Consider the following 16,929-nt stretch of genomic DNA (forward strand, 5'->3'; position numbering starts at 1 on the left):
ATGATACTTAAGTTCCAAATTTGATTTTTAATCAACTGAACAGTTGATTTTTTTAAAATCCAGAATAGTTTACCATTTTTTAAAAAGTTATAATGTTTTTCAAGCTGTTAAATGTTTAGGATTTTTAATAAAAGAAATGATGTAACATTTCTTGATGTAACAGCTAGAGCAAAGAAAACCGATAAAAAGAGCAGCAGCCATCAGTTGCCCATTAAAAACAACAACATAAATTTACATTCATATGGGAGAAAGTGATCCCTGAAGTACCTAAGGTCAAAATCATTTGAATTGTGCCTGGGAACTCAGTAGGACCCAATAAAACTTTTTCAACCCAGATGTAATATGATCAGACCAACATGTCTCAGTTTTGTTCTAATAGTGTCAAGTGGTTTCCATTGAAACAGCTGGTAAAATAGAGGGGGAAAGCTCAGTTTTAGCAGCAGTTTCAATGCAAACCACTCGGTGCTACAGGAGCAGCAAATCTGCTTATGTTGCAGTTCTCAGGTGCCTGACAAACAGCTGGTTGTCGGGCACTTGAGAAGTACTATCCAGCTACATTATGTGGGCATGACAACCTACCTGTCACCCATCTTTTGTCATAATGAGATCAGATTGACAGGTTGATTGTCATGCCCCTCCGTCAAAGTTAGCTGGCAGTTTGGGGTCAGCTAAAGAGCTGGCCCATTGGGCCAAAAACGTTTTCCACCCTATGTTAAAGAAATAAGCCTACACAAGCCTCAGACTTGTACTGTTCCTGTCTGTCTTCCTAGTTTGTGCATGCACAGAGAAAATTGAAAGCTTTCCCTCTAGAACTAATCACAGTGACATCCAAATTCTGCAAAATGATTGGTTTTAACTAAGAATATCAGTGGCAAAGCTTTCTTCCTTTTTTGTGTTACAGGTTCATGTTATTGTTCAAGTCTGTAATATCTGTTACTTCTCCAGAATGTTACTCATTAATAGTAATTCAATTTGGTGGAATAATCGGCTTGGTATTTTGATTTGCTGAGCTTCTTTTTGTTTTAACTTCACCTATTTCTACTGGCTTCAAATGTTTTACCTATGTGGTACTTAGGACTGTCACTTGGATACTGTACATGGTGAACTTTTAAATACCTTTTTAAAAACTCCATGGTAGATTCAAAATGTTGCATTTCATAGGCTTCCTTAAATGTAATATATACAACTTGCAATGGAAGCATTTTTTACAACTCCAACCATATTAGCTTTAGAAGAAATTGCACACTTTTCAGTAACTGGCTTCATGACAGCTGTGGTATTGATCTAGCACAGGGATCAGCAACCCAGTAGGTGTCCCAGACTCTGAGCTTTCATTTTTTTTTTAAAGTCTAGCCCTCCTAGAGGAAAAATTGTGGAGCAAAATGTGCAGGTATCTTTAAAGTGATTAGTGTGCCGACCTCACCCCCCCCCCCGGTAGTGAGAAATGCTCCCTGTTATTAAACAGCAACAGCATCTCTCTCTTTCTCTGTGTATGTGGTCTCCAGAATCAGGAATCAGGACCAGCAGCATATAGCTGACTTCCCGTGATGAGCATGTCAGGGGTGGTGTTGTCTCTCTAATGTGTTATGCGATGCTCCTTCCATGACTGCCATAATTGGTGCTCCCAGCACTCTCAAAAATGTCCCATTCACCAGGGCAGATTTCAATCTAAAATTCAGAAATAGCTTGCTGGCCAGTTGAGAATGTTACCATTATAAAGCAGTTTACCAGCAGCCTGTTGATTGCGGTTGGAGGACGGAATACAGCATTTAGTTTTTGGGGACCAAATATATACACTGTGTTTTGTAAACCTATGGGGTACTATTAAATTCACAGTACAATTTGTAGTGATCTTAAGGAAATTGAAAAAGTTGTCTATCTTGAAAGTATTGTTTTTACCCTCTATGCTCCTCTTTTACAAGAAATTAAAGAACTAGTTTTGTGCTAAGTATCTGTAGACATAATGAGTACCTAATACATAGCAGTCTGCAGGGTCACATAGATCCACAGGAACATCTGTGTATGGTTTTCAGTTTTCTCAGTCATTCCAGTAGGGATAGAATTGATCCCCAAAACTGTAGGAAAGAAAAAAAAGGAAAATTTCACTAAATAAAGGAATCTTCTAAAATGTCATATGGCAATATAGTAGAAAGGGAACCTCCATCTAAATCTGTCTTCATAACAACTTTTTGGAGTAGGCTTATTAGGCCAGGAGTTGGTGGTCTGACAGAGCGTGAAGGTCACCCATTGAGCTTCATGAGAGCATGGAAATGTGGATTTGGTTCTCTCTGATCCAGGTCTGATGCCTCACTGTTACAGACTTACCCTCCCTTCCATATCTGTGGACTTACATGCACCACATATTTATTTATATGGCTTGAAGAACATCTGAAACTTCTGGCTAAACATATATATTAAGCTTAATGGAAGTGTTGTTTCTAATATGAATATAGTATTAGTTAAAAATGTATTTGAAAATGATAAATTTTCTCCCTGGTGAGTAGTTTTGTTGAACTTGTAGTTAATGTATTGCAACTTTTATTTCAGATGTGCTGAAAGACATTATGACACCGCCAAATTTAACTGCAGAGGTATGCCTGTTCTTTCATATTATTTCTCCTAAACTAAGAAGCAAAATGGATTGCAAGTGATTAGAGAGGGATGTTGCTAATGTAGCAAGCCACAGATTTCCTGTTAATTTGATATCCAGTAATTTCTGTGTTGGCCCCAGACAGTAAATAATGATTAGGAAAGGAATTTATCTTTTCAATGAATCAATTTTTCCTGTTCTATATCATTCAGAATTTATTCGGAAGAGTCTTGTACTTGGCAAGGACTGACATTCCCATGTATGGATACTAAGTACAATGTCTGTGCATAAAGCACTGTGTTTTCTCAGGTGTCAGTCACCTGATGTCATTATGACATCAAACGATTACTTGTGGGTCCTCCCCACCTGTCAAGTTGACCCGCGGAATGGAGGAAGATAAAAATCTGGCATACCCAGCCAAAAAGGAGCCCCACCCCACCCTGTGTTAAACGGTAGTGAAGACTTTTTGGATATAACAGTATGGCTATAACAGGCTGCTCTATGTACTGCAGTCTCTCTATAAATTTTTGATAATATAAATTACTGATTTTTGGCTGGCTCTGTTTTATTCCACGACCAAATTATGACATACCAAACTCTGTGTAGGCCATGAACAGCATATAGTAGCCCACGTATGACTTAATTTTTTGCTGCCTTACTGGGATTCCCAAACACTTGGCAGGTCATAATAAATGCCTGATGGGCTGCATTTGCCATGGTATGTGACAAATTACACAAGCCTTTAATAGATGATTGCTTATGTAATTTGTATACTGTAAATCCTATAATGATTAAAACATCTAATATTGATATGTTAGATTTAACAGTAATCTGACTTGACTAATCAGTACACTCTGTTTTATAGTTGCACAGTATCCTTTTGAAGACCATAATCCGCCGCAGCTGGAGCTTATCAAACCTTTTTGTGAAGATCTTGACCAATGGCTTAGTGAAGATGGCAGTCATGTTGCAGCAATCCACTGTAAAGCTGGAAAGGGACGAACTGGTGTAATGATTTGTGCATATTTGTTACATCGAGGAAGATTTCAGAAGGCACAAGAAGCCCTAGATTTCTATGGGGAAGTAAGGACCAGAGATAAAAAGGTAAGAAGCTTGATTTTACTACATATGCATTATGCCTTTATTTGTAAATCAATTGTGTAGGGTATCTTGAAACTGGTGGGTGGTTTGTTTTTTGTTTGCTTTTTTGACATGCTTATGTTTGTGCCATGAATGTACAGTAATTCTAAAAATGGTACCATTTTTTAGATTTTTTTCTTCCACAAATGTAGTCAGCAACCTTTGCCAATAAAAGGTTGGGGGAGAGGAAACTCAGTCTTAGGTATGGGCAAAATAAAAAAAATCCTTCCAGTAGCACTTTAGAGACCAACTAAGTTTGTTATTGGTATGAGCTTTCATGTGCATGCACACTTCTTCAGATACTTCTTCAGATACCTCCAGATACCTCCAGATAGTTGGTCTCTAAGGTGCTACTGGAAGAAATTTTTTTATTTTTATTTTTTATTTCCCCCCGACTACGGCAGACCAACATGGCTACCTACCTGTAATTAGGTATGGGCAGTCATGGGCAGGAATTCCGTTCCAAGATGGCGGCACATTATACGCTGCGGCTCTGAGCTCCCAATACCTTACCTACTCACGCACAAAACTGGTAAACATCGGGCTCACAAGAAAAATAGAGATAACTAGAGAGTTTCAAAGGTCTCACTGTATACCAAACTGCATAGTAAGACCTCCAGGATCTCTATGGATTGTCGACAGGAGGGGGAAGTGCCGAAAGAAGCGAAAGAGAAAAGAGCGAAAGCAAAAACATGGTTGCAGAGCTGGTCTGTTAACCTGGCTTCGAAAAAGACCCACGGGACCAGCACTGCCAAGCGTCTTCCTGACCAACACCAGATCTCTCGTCCACAAAATTGACCAACTGCAGCTGCTGATGGCAGCAAACAAGCTTCTTTGTGAGAGCTGTGTAGTAATTATTACAGAAACTTAGCTACATTCAGCAGTACCGGATGCGGCAGTTGAGCTGATAAATCGAATAATTTATCGCTCTGATAGAAATGGTAATTCTGGTAAAGCTAGGGGCGGAGGAGTCTGTATTTACATACACAATGGTTGGTGCGTTAACAGCAAAGTAGCTTACAAGTATTGCTCCCCAGATCTAGAATTGATGGCAGTTACATGTCGGCCATTTTATTTGCCTAGAGAAGGAACTGTCATTATTATAGCTGTTTATATTCTATCCGATGCTAATGTCGGTGCGGCACTTTCTAAGCTATATGACGTCATCTCCGAGCAGCAGCATATCCACCCAAAGGGCGCTGTTGTTGTGGCAGGGGACTTCAATCAAGCCTGCCTAAAGACGGTTTTTCCTAAGTTTGAACAGTTTGTGAAATTTCCCACTAGAGGACAGAATATTCTAGATCTCGCGTATTCCAATTTGAAACAGGCATACAGGGCAATCCCCTCCCCCCACTTAGGCTCATCCAACCATTCTTCAGTTTTTCTATGTCCGAAGTACATCCCTCTCAGGAGAAGAATTCAGTCAGTTATAAAAACAGTTAGAATTTGGCCAGAGGGTGCTCTTAGTCAGCTCCAGGATTGTTTTGAGAGCACTGATTGGAGCGTGTTTGAACATCAAGATCTGCATAGATACACAGATGCTATACTCTCCTATATTAAAGTGTGCATCTAACATCGCAGAGATGCATTAGACTCTATGGGAACTGTAAACCATGGATGACTGCTGAAGTAAGAGGACTCCTGAAAATCCGGGATTCTGCCTTTAAGACAGGGAATATAGACATATACAGAGAGGTAAGAATAAATCTCAAAAAAGGCATTAAGGCAGCAAAACAACAGTATAAGCTTAAGGTGGAAAAATACTTAGCTGATAACATCATGAAACAAGTGTGGCGACGACTGCAGCACCTAACCAACTACAAGGGCAATACAAGGAACATGGTTAAGACTGATGCCTCATTGGCAGAGGAACTGAATACCTTCTTTGCTCAGGGTGCGGTTGGTTGGGTTTTATCTTCTAGGGATAATTACCCTATCAAACTTTCACCTCTTCCCCATACCATTCTGACCCAAGAGTCCTGGCCCAGAGATGAGATGACTTGTTATTGAGGAGATCTTACCCCTCTATTGGGGAGGCTAGTGTGGGGTCTGGGACTCCCACTATTGAAGGGCTAGGGAAGAATGGCGGTGGGGGTAAATATCACTATATTTTGAGATGCAGTGATGCTCAAACCCCATCCAATCTACGCCCCTTCCCAAAGGACAAGGGTAGGGTGAGCAGGGATTACCAACCTCCGTCATTGGTGTTGTGCAATGCCAGGTCCATAGGCAATAAAACCGCCACCATGCGTGACTTTTTTGTCTCGCAGGGGATTGACCTGGCTTGCGTGACAGATACCTGGGTACAGGAAGGCGAAGTAATCTCCCTACATGAGATAACACCTCCAGGTTTCTCTGTCCTCCATCTATCGCGGACTGTGGGTCGGGGGGGGGAGGAGTAGCGTTATTAATCCGGGAGGATTGCTTTTTCAGGGCTCTGGCACCACTGGCGATCTCCGGCATTGAATGTGTTGGTCTCGTTTGGGGCACCAAGGAGAACTTAGCTGTCTGGCTGGTGTACCGACCCCTAGCGCACCGGCAGCCACCCTGTCAGACCTGCTGGAGGTGGCGGCAGGCTGGGCTTTGGAGTTTCCAAACCTTTTGGTTTTGGGAGACTTCAACGTCCATGCCAATGCCGCCCCCTCCTCACAGGCTCTGGACCTAGTGTAGGTCTTCCGTTCACAGATGCCGAGCCTCTTCTTCCTTCCAACAGCAGCTCAAATGGTCAAATGGAGTGTAGTATAATTGGTATATGATTACTTATTTCAGAATATGAATTTGAGCATGAAGCATGAGAAATAAAGTAGTTGCTGGTGCCCATTGGGACTGGTAGGACAGAAGCCTGGCAGTCCCCACAGTAGGTGGAGCCAGAGCCAGTGAAGGGCAGAGCCAACTAATTCTTCCCCACCCTCATCCCAGCTGTGTTCTAGAAGGGCAACACTGAGAGTAAGGAGGAGGAAACTGACAGGCAGGGCCACCTTTCTGATTGGAGGCAAGTAAGCAGGTAGGCAGGACCAGGATAGGACCATTAGCCCTAATAGACCAGTCACCACTAGAGAAATATATAATAAAAACATTACAGATTTGACTACAATAATTTTAAGGGTGTTTTGACATTCTACCTTTTTAAATTGTTACCCTATAGGTTCTGTCATACTATATTTTAATCCAAATACTAATTGGCTTTGTGCAGTCCTATATGTAGGAATACACCTGTACAGATTGCCATTGGAACCTAAATAGCTCTCGAAAATTAGGAGCATTGCCTACCAATCATGCAGTAAACTCCCTCATGGGGATTGGAGGATGTGATTTCCGCTTTAGTTTCTTCCTGACCACACAGGAAATAGCATCAGAAAGGGACCTCTCTTTGGGAGCTCTGTAAGTCTGTTGTGGTGTTTGAATCTCTTAGTTCATCTTTTCATCAACATAGTGGCTTTCATCTTGCTTCTGTAATAATTGAAACCTTACTTTAGAAATTATGTATTTTTTATTAATTGTTTTCATCGTTTATACCCTGCCATTTAGCCAGAAGGGCTCTCAAAGCAACTTACAAAATCAGTTCTAAGACATGCTGAAAATGCAGTAGTAAATTCTCAGAGTCATTTACATGGCATCTGCTTGGGAGAGGATCCTGTTGTTGACACAAGTAAGAATGGTCAAACTCACCCAGAAAGCTTAACGTTTATTGGACAAATGCTTTTAGGCTATCATGTGGTCGCACTTTCTTTGTGTTCAACACCCTCTCGCACTCTCTTCTGACGGACACTCATTCTGTGTTGTTCATACAAGCTACAGGGTCCACTTCTTCAAAGACTTATCATCTGTCCTCTAAGTTGTCATGCAAGCCTTCCACTTTTAAGATGATTAGCTTTAAATTTTTGGCATTGAGATATTTTACTTTTTATATCTTGGCATTGAGATTTTTTTTTCTAGATCTGAAGCTATGGAACCTTCCTTCTTTGTTATTTCTAATTCCATGGCCGCTAAATCTCCCTTGATAGCAAATACAAGGTTACTTTCAAATGATTATGATTTGGGAAATGGCATCTGGCTCTACAGTAGTTGGTTGCATTGAGTTTGTAATTTCTCCTTTGAAGATATATCTCCTCGAATAAAAACAACTTTATTTCTGTCCTATCAGGAACTTATGCTGGAATTTATGATTCTCCTCCTCCATGTGTTATCCTTATGACTGAGACGTAGGCTGATAGTGAGTAGCCCAAGGTCACCCAGGGAGCTTCATAGCTGTGTGGTGATTTTAACGCTGGTCTCCTACATCCTAGTCCATTTATTATCCCTCCATGTTCTGGAAAGGCAAAGAAGTGAATACATTGGGGTGGGGATTATATTATCAGTAGGGTTGAAAGTTTAGGGTGTGACCTTTTTTAGCAGTTCAGTTTGGCACCTTTAAACAGTTCAGGCTCTGGTCCTATCTGGGAGCCATCCCCATGAAATTTAGTTGGTTTACTTCTGAGCAATGTATGGTTATTGTGACATTAACACACACTCAAAATTGTGACAGCAGGGATCCCTTCTAAATGAAGATTGGACAGTTTTCAGTTTGGTTAGGCACTAAGTATGTAACTGCAATGCTTTAGTGTCCACACCTTTGCAAGAGAGGATGGGGTAAAACCAAATGGCCCTGCCCATGTGACCTTATTGGCGTCACCTACACCACCTCTTTGGTCATGTCATGTAACCATTGCAGTTAAGCACTTCTCTTTCAAGTCCATTATTTTCAATACACCTCTCACTTCTTATTTCTCCACCATTCATGTTTGGTGGAGGGGAGTGTGGATATACTTATTAATGCTTGAAAACTTTCCACCCACAAGGTTTGCTTATCTAAGTGCAAACTGCTCTCTCTCTCTGGATTTCTTGATTATTTTCCTCCTAGGGTGCCTCTATGTATAGTACTTAGTAGTGAATCATCTTGATCTTTGATCAAAGTACATGCACTGGCAGGTTGGGCTTCCCATTTGCCTCTGGACAAGATGCTGTGGTTGATATGCCATAGTGAAAAACTTTCTTGTCATATTTAATTTGAGTACCACACCTGGAGTTTGCTCTTCCATCAGTCATAAGTAAACTCTTGGAACCTATGGTTAAGATAGGGTACAAATTGTGACCCTACAATATTGTTGCTTTGGCACTTACTTCAGCCAGTCATATTAGTGAATTTTCAGCTTTGTATGTTAACTCTTAAAGGTAAAGGGACTCCTGACCATTAGGTCCAGTCGTGACTGACGCTGGGGTTGCGGCGCTCATCTCGCTTTATTGGCCGAGGGAGCTGGCATACAGCTTACGGGTCATGTGGCCAGCATGACTAAACCACTTCTGGCGAACCAGAGCAGCGCACGGAAATGCCGTTTACCTTCCCGCTGGAGCGGTACCTATTTATCTACTTGCACTTTGACGTGCTTTTGAACTGCTAGGTTGGCAGGAGCAGGGACCGAGCAACGGGAGCTCACCCCGTCGCGGGGATTAAAACTGCCGACCTTCTGATCGGCAAGTCCTAGGCTCTGTGGTTTAACCCACAGCACCACCCACATCCCATGTTAACTCTTACCTGCTTTTAATCCACTAATTTCATGATTTTCACAACAGTTACTCACAACGTTTTTCCTCCTCTAAGGTTTCTGGGGAAGAACATGCTGTTGTGCTTGAACTTGCAGGAAGTTTTAGCCATCAGTATTGATAGAATCAGATCCTCCCTTAAATTTCACTCCCTCTTTATTGCTTACGGCAATGGCAAAACTTAACTCATTTGATTGTAAGTACAGTAGAGTAGGTGGCGTTGTGGGTAAAACCTCAGTGCCTAGGACTTGCTGATCGTAAGGTTGGCGGTTTGAATCCCCGCAGCGGGGTGAGCTCCCGTCGTTCGGCCCCAGCTCCTGCCCACCTAGCAGTTCGAAAGCACCCCTAAGTGCAAGTAGATAAATAGGTACCGCTTTATAGCGGGAAGGTAAACGGCATTTCCGTGTGTGGCACTGGTGCTGGTTTGCCAGTTGCAGCTTCGTCATGCTGGCCACTTGACCCGGAAGTGTCTTCGGACGGCGCCGGCTCCCGGCCTCTTGAGCGAGATGAGCACGCAACGCTAGAGTCGGTCACGACTGGCCCGTACGAGCAGGGGTACCTTTACCTTGATTTTACCGTAGAGTTTGGAAACTAGCATATGTTCCTACTGTTAGGGATATCAGCTTGTACTCCTACTGTTAGGGATATCACTAACATGCCTAATTGCTTATATCTGAAATATCTTTCCACTTGTTATTATCTTTACTGGTTGATCAGCTTTATTTGGTTCTAGACAACATTTTTGCATCTTGATAGACCTGCCTGTACTGTATCTGATCAGTACAGAGGTAGTTGTAAGCATCTTTGAAGTTTGGGTGCTGCAGTACTTTGTTCTTAGAGTATAGAACTTGCATGGTTGCTTCTTGTATCGATTCGGTATTATTTGGACATGGTTACTTTCCATTAGCAAGTTGAGAGACGTAGGCTGGTAGGGCATGGTCTGGTGTGTGAAATAGCAGTGCTTGATCGTCATAGTATATCAATCTTTATAGAGCTGCTGAGAGGTGGAAAAGCAGTAACCCTATTCAGATTCACCTTGAAAAACATGAGGCATCATGGTGCTAGTGTTCTTGTACAAAGTCTTATATTAATTGCACTAGCATTATAAAATCCAAGGAGCCGTATTTAATTACCCATGATCTCTGAGCAGGCAAGGGCTTCAGGAGGTAACTGGAGTTCTTTAACTTTCTCTTCTTCCATAGCATTGCAGCCTATGAAGAATATGGGCTTCTCCACTGCAATATATTTCGGAGGATAACAGGGTTAATCCTCCAAGCTACCTTTCTTAATAGGTTTCATACCTGGAAGCTCTTTAATTCTCTCCACCTTCCCATCCCCTGGTAGCTCTGAACTTCACAACTCTTTCTTTTCACATGGGGTCCAGTAACATTTTTATGCTTTCACTTGAGTCCCTGTTCTCTGTAGTGCTAGTTGAATACATTTCCTGTTGATCTTGCTCATGGGAGGGGAGGGGGGGAATAGGATATGTATGTATTTGGTATTATGACATAAGGAATTTATTGTAAATACAGTGTTTTGCTTGGAGCCTTGAGGTTTTTGCAGAATTGAGCTGCTTTTTAAAGGGTCTAAAAAGGTTCAGAATTAATCTTGCTTTAGTAGGCTGAACATCAAAACAAATGGAAAATCTCTGAATGTTACAGGTATCAATATTTTTCTCTTCATTTGGAATGCAGAATTGAGGGTACCTTGCTGGAGTTGGATTGTGTATATACCCTCAGAAGTGGATGATTAACTCAGTGTTATCAGAGTTGAGTTGTCATTTTCAGTACATTAATGTACTGCTATTTAGTGGTTTTCTACAGGTGATATCCCTGGTTCAACATTCTGGCTTGCTTGAGGGGTTTTTTTTGTCTGAAGTTTTAGTGTTGCATTTATGTTTGGGGACAACAACAATGACTTACAGCTTGAAACAGAAATCAGTTACATGTGAAGAATCTGGAGGATAGAAATGTTACGAACAGTGAAAGTTAATGAGAGAAATTTTCCAGTGATTTTTGTTTCATTTGGATGCAGTTTGGCAAGAGTGAGTCTGAACACTTTACGTAACTATACCTGAATGTATTGATGCTCAGCACTGGTTAAGGTCAAAATGATTTTCTAAACGTTTATTGAATATATGTAAAATAATTCTTTACAGCTGAAAACGCTGGCAGCATTAAGATAAATTCAACAGTGTAAATAAGTCTTGAAGGATGCAATAATGGAATACTGATTGGTATAGTTTTTGTAAAATATGCAGGGATTTAAGATATGTAAAATGAACCATGGAAAGAGAAGAACGGAAGTCACTGATATCTTAAGGATTTAAAATGAGTATTTGAAATTGTAAAACAGAAAATTTAATAAAAACAAACAACATGATTTTCTAGTTTCTAATCTCAATAAATACCTTGTTTCATTTTGGGCTGAATAGAATCAACATTTGTTTTGAGTTGTACCATGTAAATGGCTTACAGTATTGAACAAATATGGCATAGATTACGAGAACTACCCCTTGTTTAAAATAAATTGTTTTCAGCATACCAAAATATTTTGTATGTGCTGCAATGTTCGGTCATTAATATATTTAGCTATATTCCAAACTTCTGAAAAACGACTGGTGTGTTTAGAAACTGGAAAAGAACATGTCTGTGAATAGAAAATTCTGAAAAATAGTTACTTCATTATAGAAGAAAAAGCCTCCATAGTTTACAATGCAGATGCTTTCATGTGCATGCAGATCAAAGTATAGTGCAGAATGGAAAAATAATGTACAGTCCTGGTTTTGAAAACAGTTTTACGATTCTCAGTATTGGTTTGCAAAGGAAAAGGATAGTGGTTATACTATAACTTTCAGCTCTCATGATCAGAATTGGACCTGTACAAATATTCCATCCTATTCTCTGTGTGGAATATATATGAATTTAGGCCTATGTTCAGATAAACTATGACAACTCAGCTGTGATTTCCATGACTAAAACAGTTGACTGCACTTTTATTTGTTTTAAGGACTGGTACTTATTTCCATACAATAATAGGAGCATGATGACTAGTGATAGTTGGTGATGTGTAGTCTGTTTTGAACAACTGAACTGGAACTTAATCTTCTGTATTAGTATTTTTATACATGGTAAAGTAGAGAAAAGCAGAAGATCAGTGGAGTCTAGTAGAATAAATTAGTGTTATCTTGATGCTTTCTATGGATACTTCCTGCTACCATTTAAAATATCAGAACTACAGGGCCTGCTGAAATTTCTCCTTCTGCCCATTTCTCCTTATATTTCTACTTCTTATAATGAACTACTTATGTATTTTTGCATGTAACTTTGCTGCAATGGAAGACAGGACCTGGATAATCCACTATTTAATTAACCCCACCCAATGGACTAGAATGTGGTCTAAATCTCCCTTTTAGTCCATCTCAGCCAAAAGAAGGGAACTCACCCTGAAACTCACCTACAGGTGGTACTTAACACTATGGAAACAGGCGCTGATATGCCCAGGAACCTCACCAAAATGTTGGAGAGATTGCAGCTCCACAGGCACATACCTCCACATGTGGTGGGAACGCCCCCAAATCCAACTCTTCTGGACAGCAGTCCTACAAGAAATATGCCAAATAACTAAACCAGTTTTAGAACTCAACCCAGAACTGGCACCACAGAACACCTTCCAAGACCATAATGACCACTCACATTATACAGAGCTTATAACCCACCTACTCTCAGCAGCCAGAAGCCTCATAGCCAGACACTGGAGAGACCTGTCGGGGTGAACATGGACCAGTGGTACCAAATCATATGGGAAACAGCCTTGCTAGAAAAGCTAACCAATAAACTGGAACTGACACGGGGACAAATAGAAGAGGGCGCCTTCACCCCGATATGGCTTTACTTCATCACATACATAGCCCAGCAAGACAACAACAACCCACCAACAGCAATACAAATCAACCTGGCTTACTTGACCCAGCAAGCCGCCCCCCATGCAAACACACCCCATTGCAACTAATCACAGACCCTGGGCCTCCAAAGTCTTTCACTACCAAGGAAAAGTAACAAGTGAATAGAAAGATAACATATCTAGTTGATGGTGACACAAAACCCCGCACGTACACTGTAAAAAAATATAAATTTCACCACCACCCCTCCTCTCTCCGCTCTTCTTTCTGACCTTATACTGTTCTCAACACTAATATCTCATAACAAAGGTAAATGATCTGTAGAAAAGACTGTACAACTTGTAAAAAGAGACAAGACATGTACTTTTGTAAACCAAGAAAATCTTTAATAATAATAAAAACTAACTATTGTAGGCAACCAGTCTTTTATGCAGCATCATGGAAGTGAGTGACAGAATATGGAATTAAACTGTTATAAAAGAAGAAGTTCAAGAAACATTGAATATATATAGAAAACCATTCCAAGATTTAATGGGAAAGCATTTACTGATAGCTTTTTTCTTTTCTTTTTGGTTACATTTAATTTTATAACATGCTAATGTTTAAGTGCTCTCATACTGTCTTTGAAGTGTACATATTAAGGAGCATAGGAATTAATTGAGAGATAAGATTCATATTCAGAAATCTATGAAAGTCAAGTAACAAAGCGTGAAAAATGGCATACATGATTAGCATTCTTGATCTCATAGATATTTATTTATTTATTTAGGGAGTAACTATTCCCAGTCAGAGGCGCTATGTATATTACTATAGCTACCTGTTAAAGAATCATCTGGATTACAGACCAGTGGCCCTCCTGTTTCATAAGATGATGTTTGAAACTATTCCGATGTTTAGTGGCGGCACTTGCAGTAAGTATCTTTTTAAACATTTTTACTGTGAAAGGTTGTCTCTAATATTTGTATTTACATCTGTTCACTGTTGCTCTCATTTCATAACCACTTTAATATTGGCAGAGTTAGCCATGTCTATAGACTAAGGGTCAGAGTCAACTAGCCTGGTGCACAGTGGCAGCTAGTGTAAGGACTTACACTAGCACAACAGGGCTTTCCTCCTCTGTGCCCCCCACCTCCCTCAGATCCTCTCTGGAGGGTCAGGAGACACCTAAAACAGCACATGGGAGGAGAGGGGAGGCCATTTGTCTGGCAAGTAAAAATGCTTGTGTTGATGGAACTATCGTCTTAGTACAACGTTAAATTCCATTTTCTCTCTTCCCTCCCTGTCTGCTAAAGAAATTGGCTGGAGTATTCATTTGTTCACCTAAATGCTTCATTACATTTTTTTCCCTGTCGCTTCTCCTTTCTAGTTTAGTTTGTAATTCAGAATGAATTATGAAATTCCCACTCTACATTCCATGTAAGAGGCACACAGCCTAATCATATGCATGTTTAAGCTGCTCGAAAATAAGTACCAATGAGTTGAATAGAGCTTATTCCCACATATGTATGCATAGGATTGTTGTCTTGGTCAGCAAGCTTATTTTGCTTTTGCCCAAATTCTTGGACAGGCAAGGTAAGACCTTTCCATACTAGCCTTTAGTTCAAGCCATAAATTCTCATTACTGTATTTTCTGGTTTTTTAAAAACTTAACATCATATCATAATATACATAATTGGTGAGAAGATGCTGAGAAGCTTTAGAGGTGAGAAGATGGGCTCTCAAGAGAGAAGCTTGTAGCTGTTTTGTTACTCCCTGGTCCTTTTTGCTGCTGCACCAAGCCAGGAATTGGCTTATTGTGTCATCTGACCCATGGCTTATAGTTAAATTCTGTCCTCAGTAAGCACAAGCTGTGTTAGAAGGGGAAAAGGAATGAGCTCCCCTGCCACATGGATACTTGGCAGCAAGAATACCTAATTTTTAAGAGATTCAGTATCTTTACACGTGTAATTTGACAATTTGACAAGAGCTTAATTTGTTTCAACTCTATTATATTAACTGTTTGCATTAATTTAAACTTGTATGTGATCAAGTATATAGAACAAACTTTCTTCCCAGTTTAGAAATCATAACTGATTCTTAACAATACTTTGCTGCTATGAGTCTGAAGTGAACAAACTAGTTTGGCCTTCACATAGTCCCAGTAAGCCATAGCTTTGCTTGCCATTATGCAAACCAGGCCATTATATTAAATCTGTGGTTCTGTTAAGTAGTTCTGTTCCTTGGTTGGCTAGACGTTTTCTAGCTAATTCAGCTGATTAAATTGCCAGTCACTTGCGTTCTAGTTGAGGCTCACTGTATTAACATTCTTCTATAGAAGGGATGCGGGTGGTGCTGTGGGTAAAACCTCAGCGCCTAGGACTTGCCGATCGTCAGGTCGGCGGTTCGAATCCCCGTGGCGTGGTGCGCTCCCGTCGTTCGGTCCCAGCGCCTGCCAACCTAGCAGTTCGAAAGCACCTTCGGGTGCAAGTAGATAAATAGGGACCGCTTACCAGCGGGAAGGTAAACGGCGTTCCGTGTGCTGCGCTGGCTCGCCAGATGCAGCTTGTCACGCTGGCCACGTGACCCGGAAGTGTCTGCGGACAGCGCTGGCTCCCGGCCTATAGAGTGAGATGAGCGCACAACCCTAGAGTCTGGCAAGACTGACCTGTACGGGCAGGGGTACCTTTACCTTTATAGAAGGCTCTTAAGTAATCCAGTGCTAGATTGATGTATGTATTGAAAATGTCACTGTTCACAACAGACTTAACTTGGAATGGTTGACTGCTTAGTATAACAACATTCATATTGATAGTCATGACTCAAACGCTTTAAAAATACTTGCTTCAGGTAAGTGTCTTTCTAATTCTGGACTTTAAATTAATTTTAAACTGCTTGGCTATTTTTATCTTGCAGATCCTCAGTTTGTGGTCTACCAACTTAAGGTAAAGATATTCACCTCCTCTTCAGGACCCCCAAGACGTGAAGACAAATATATGTACTTCGAATTCCCTCAGCCATTGCCAGTGTGTGGTGATATCAAGGTGGAATTCTTCCATAAGCAAAACAAGATGTTGAAAAAGGTGTGTTTGTTTTAATCTGAGAAAATATTGATTCCAACCCCCCCCCCCAATTCCTTGCAGTTCAGTCTGCTATTGGTGGCTTTAGGCATTCTACCAAAGTGATAAGGAAGGAGATATGACTCACTCATGCTTTTCTTGTCATTGCTTCTGGATATTGTGTGAAAGGGGACAATGTACCGTATTTTTTGCACCATAACACTCACTTTTTTCCTCCTAGAAAGTAAGGGGAAATGTCTGTGCGTGTTATGGAGGGAATGCCTACGGGTGGCATGCCTATGGATTTTCCTCCTCTAAAAACTACGTGCGTGTTATGGTCAGGTGCGTGTTATAGAGCGAAAAATACGGCATATATGCCATCTGCCCACTTAGTATTGTATCAAATGTTATAGGAAGTCAGTGCAGATGACTTATTTCTGCTTTGTTTTCCATGACTTTAACTAAGAGATGTGGACTACCACATTTTGCACTATCTGAAGTTTCCAAACCATCAGTTGCTGAAGTCTTTAGCTTATATATTCATGAATGGTGGTTGTTGAGCCCAAATCAGAAAGAATGGCAACTTGCTAATTAGGTGGTTAAATGTTTCTAAATGCTTCAGTGGACCCACAAGTGCTTCAAGTCTGAGGGTCAAATCGAATATTATGGCAGGCTGCTGCTCA

General features: G+C 40.7%; 1 protein-coding gene across 1 annotated transcript in view; it reads left to right on the forward strand.

Moving 5' to 3' along the window:
- PTEN (phosphatase and tensin homolog) overlaps positions 1-16,929 on the forward strand; it is a 52,227-nt gene that overhangs the window by 26,253 nt on the left and 9,045 nt on the right. The window contains exons 4-7 of the mRNA XM_053388623.1: positions 2,548-2,591; positions 3,456-3,694; positions 13,981-14,122; positions 16,104-16,270. Of these exons, the coding sequence (XP_053244598.1) occupies positions 2,548-2,591; positions 3,456-3,694; positions 13,981-14,122; positions 16,104-16,270 (592 nt within the window). The remainder of the gene's footprint in view (positions 1-2,547; positions 2,592-3,455; positions 3,695-13,980; positions 14,123-16,103; positions 16,271-16,929) is intronic.

Source organism: Podarcis raffonei, chromosome 5 (genome assembly GCF_027172205.1).
Source record: "Podarcis raffonei isolate rPodRaf1 chromosome 5, rPodRaf1.pri, whole genome shotgun sequence".
Classification (NCBI taxonomy): Eukaryota; Metazoa; Chordata; class Lepidosauria; order Squamata; family Lacertidae; genus Podarcis; species Podarcis raffonei.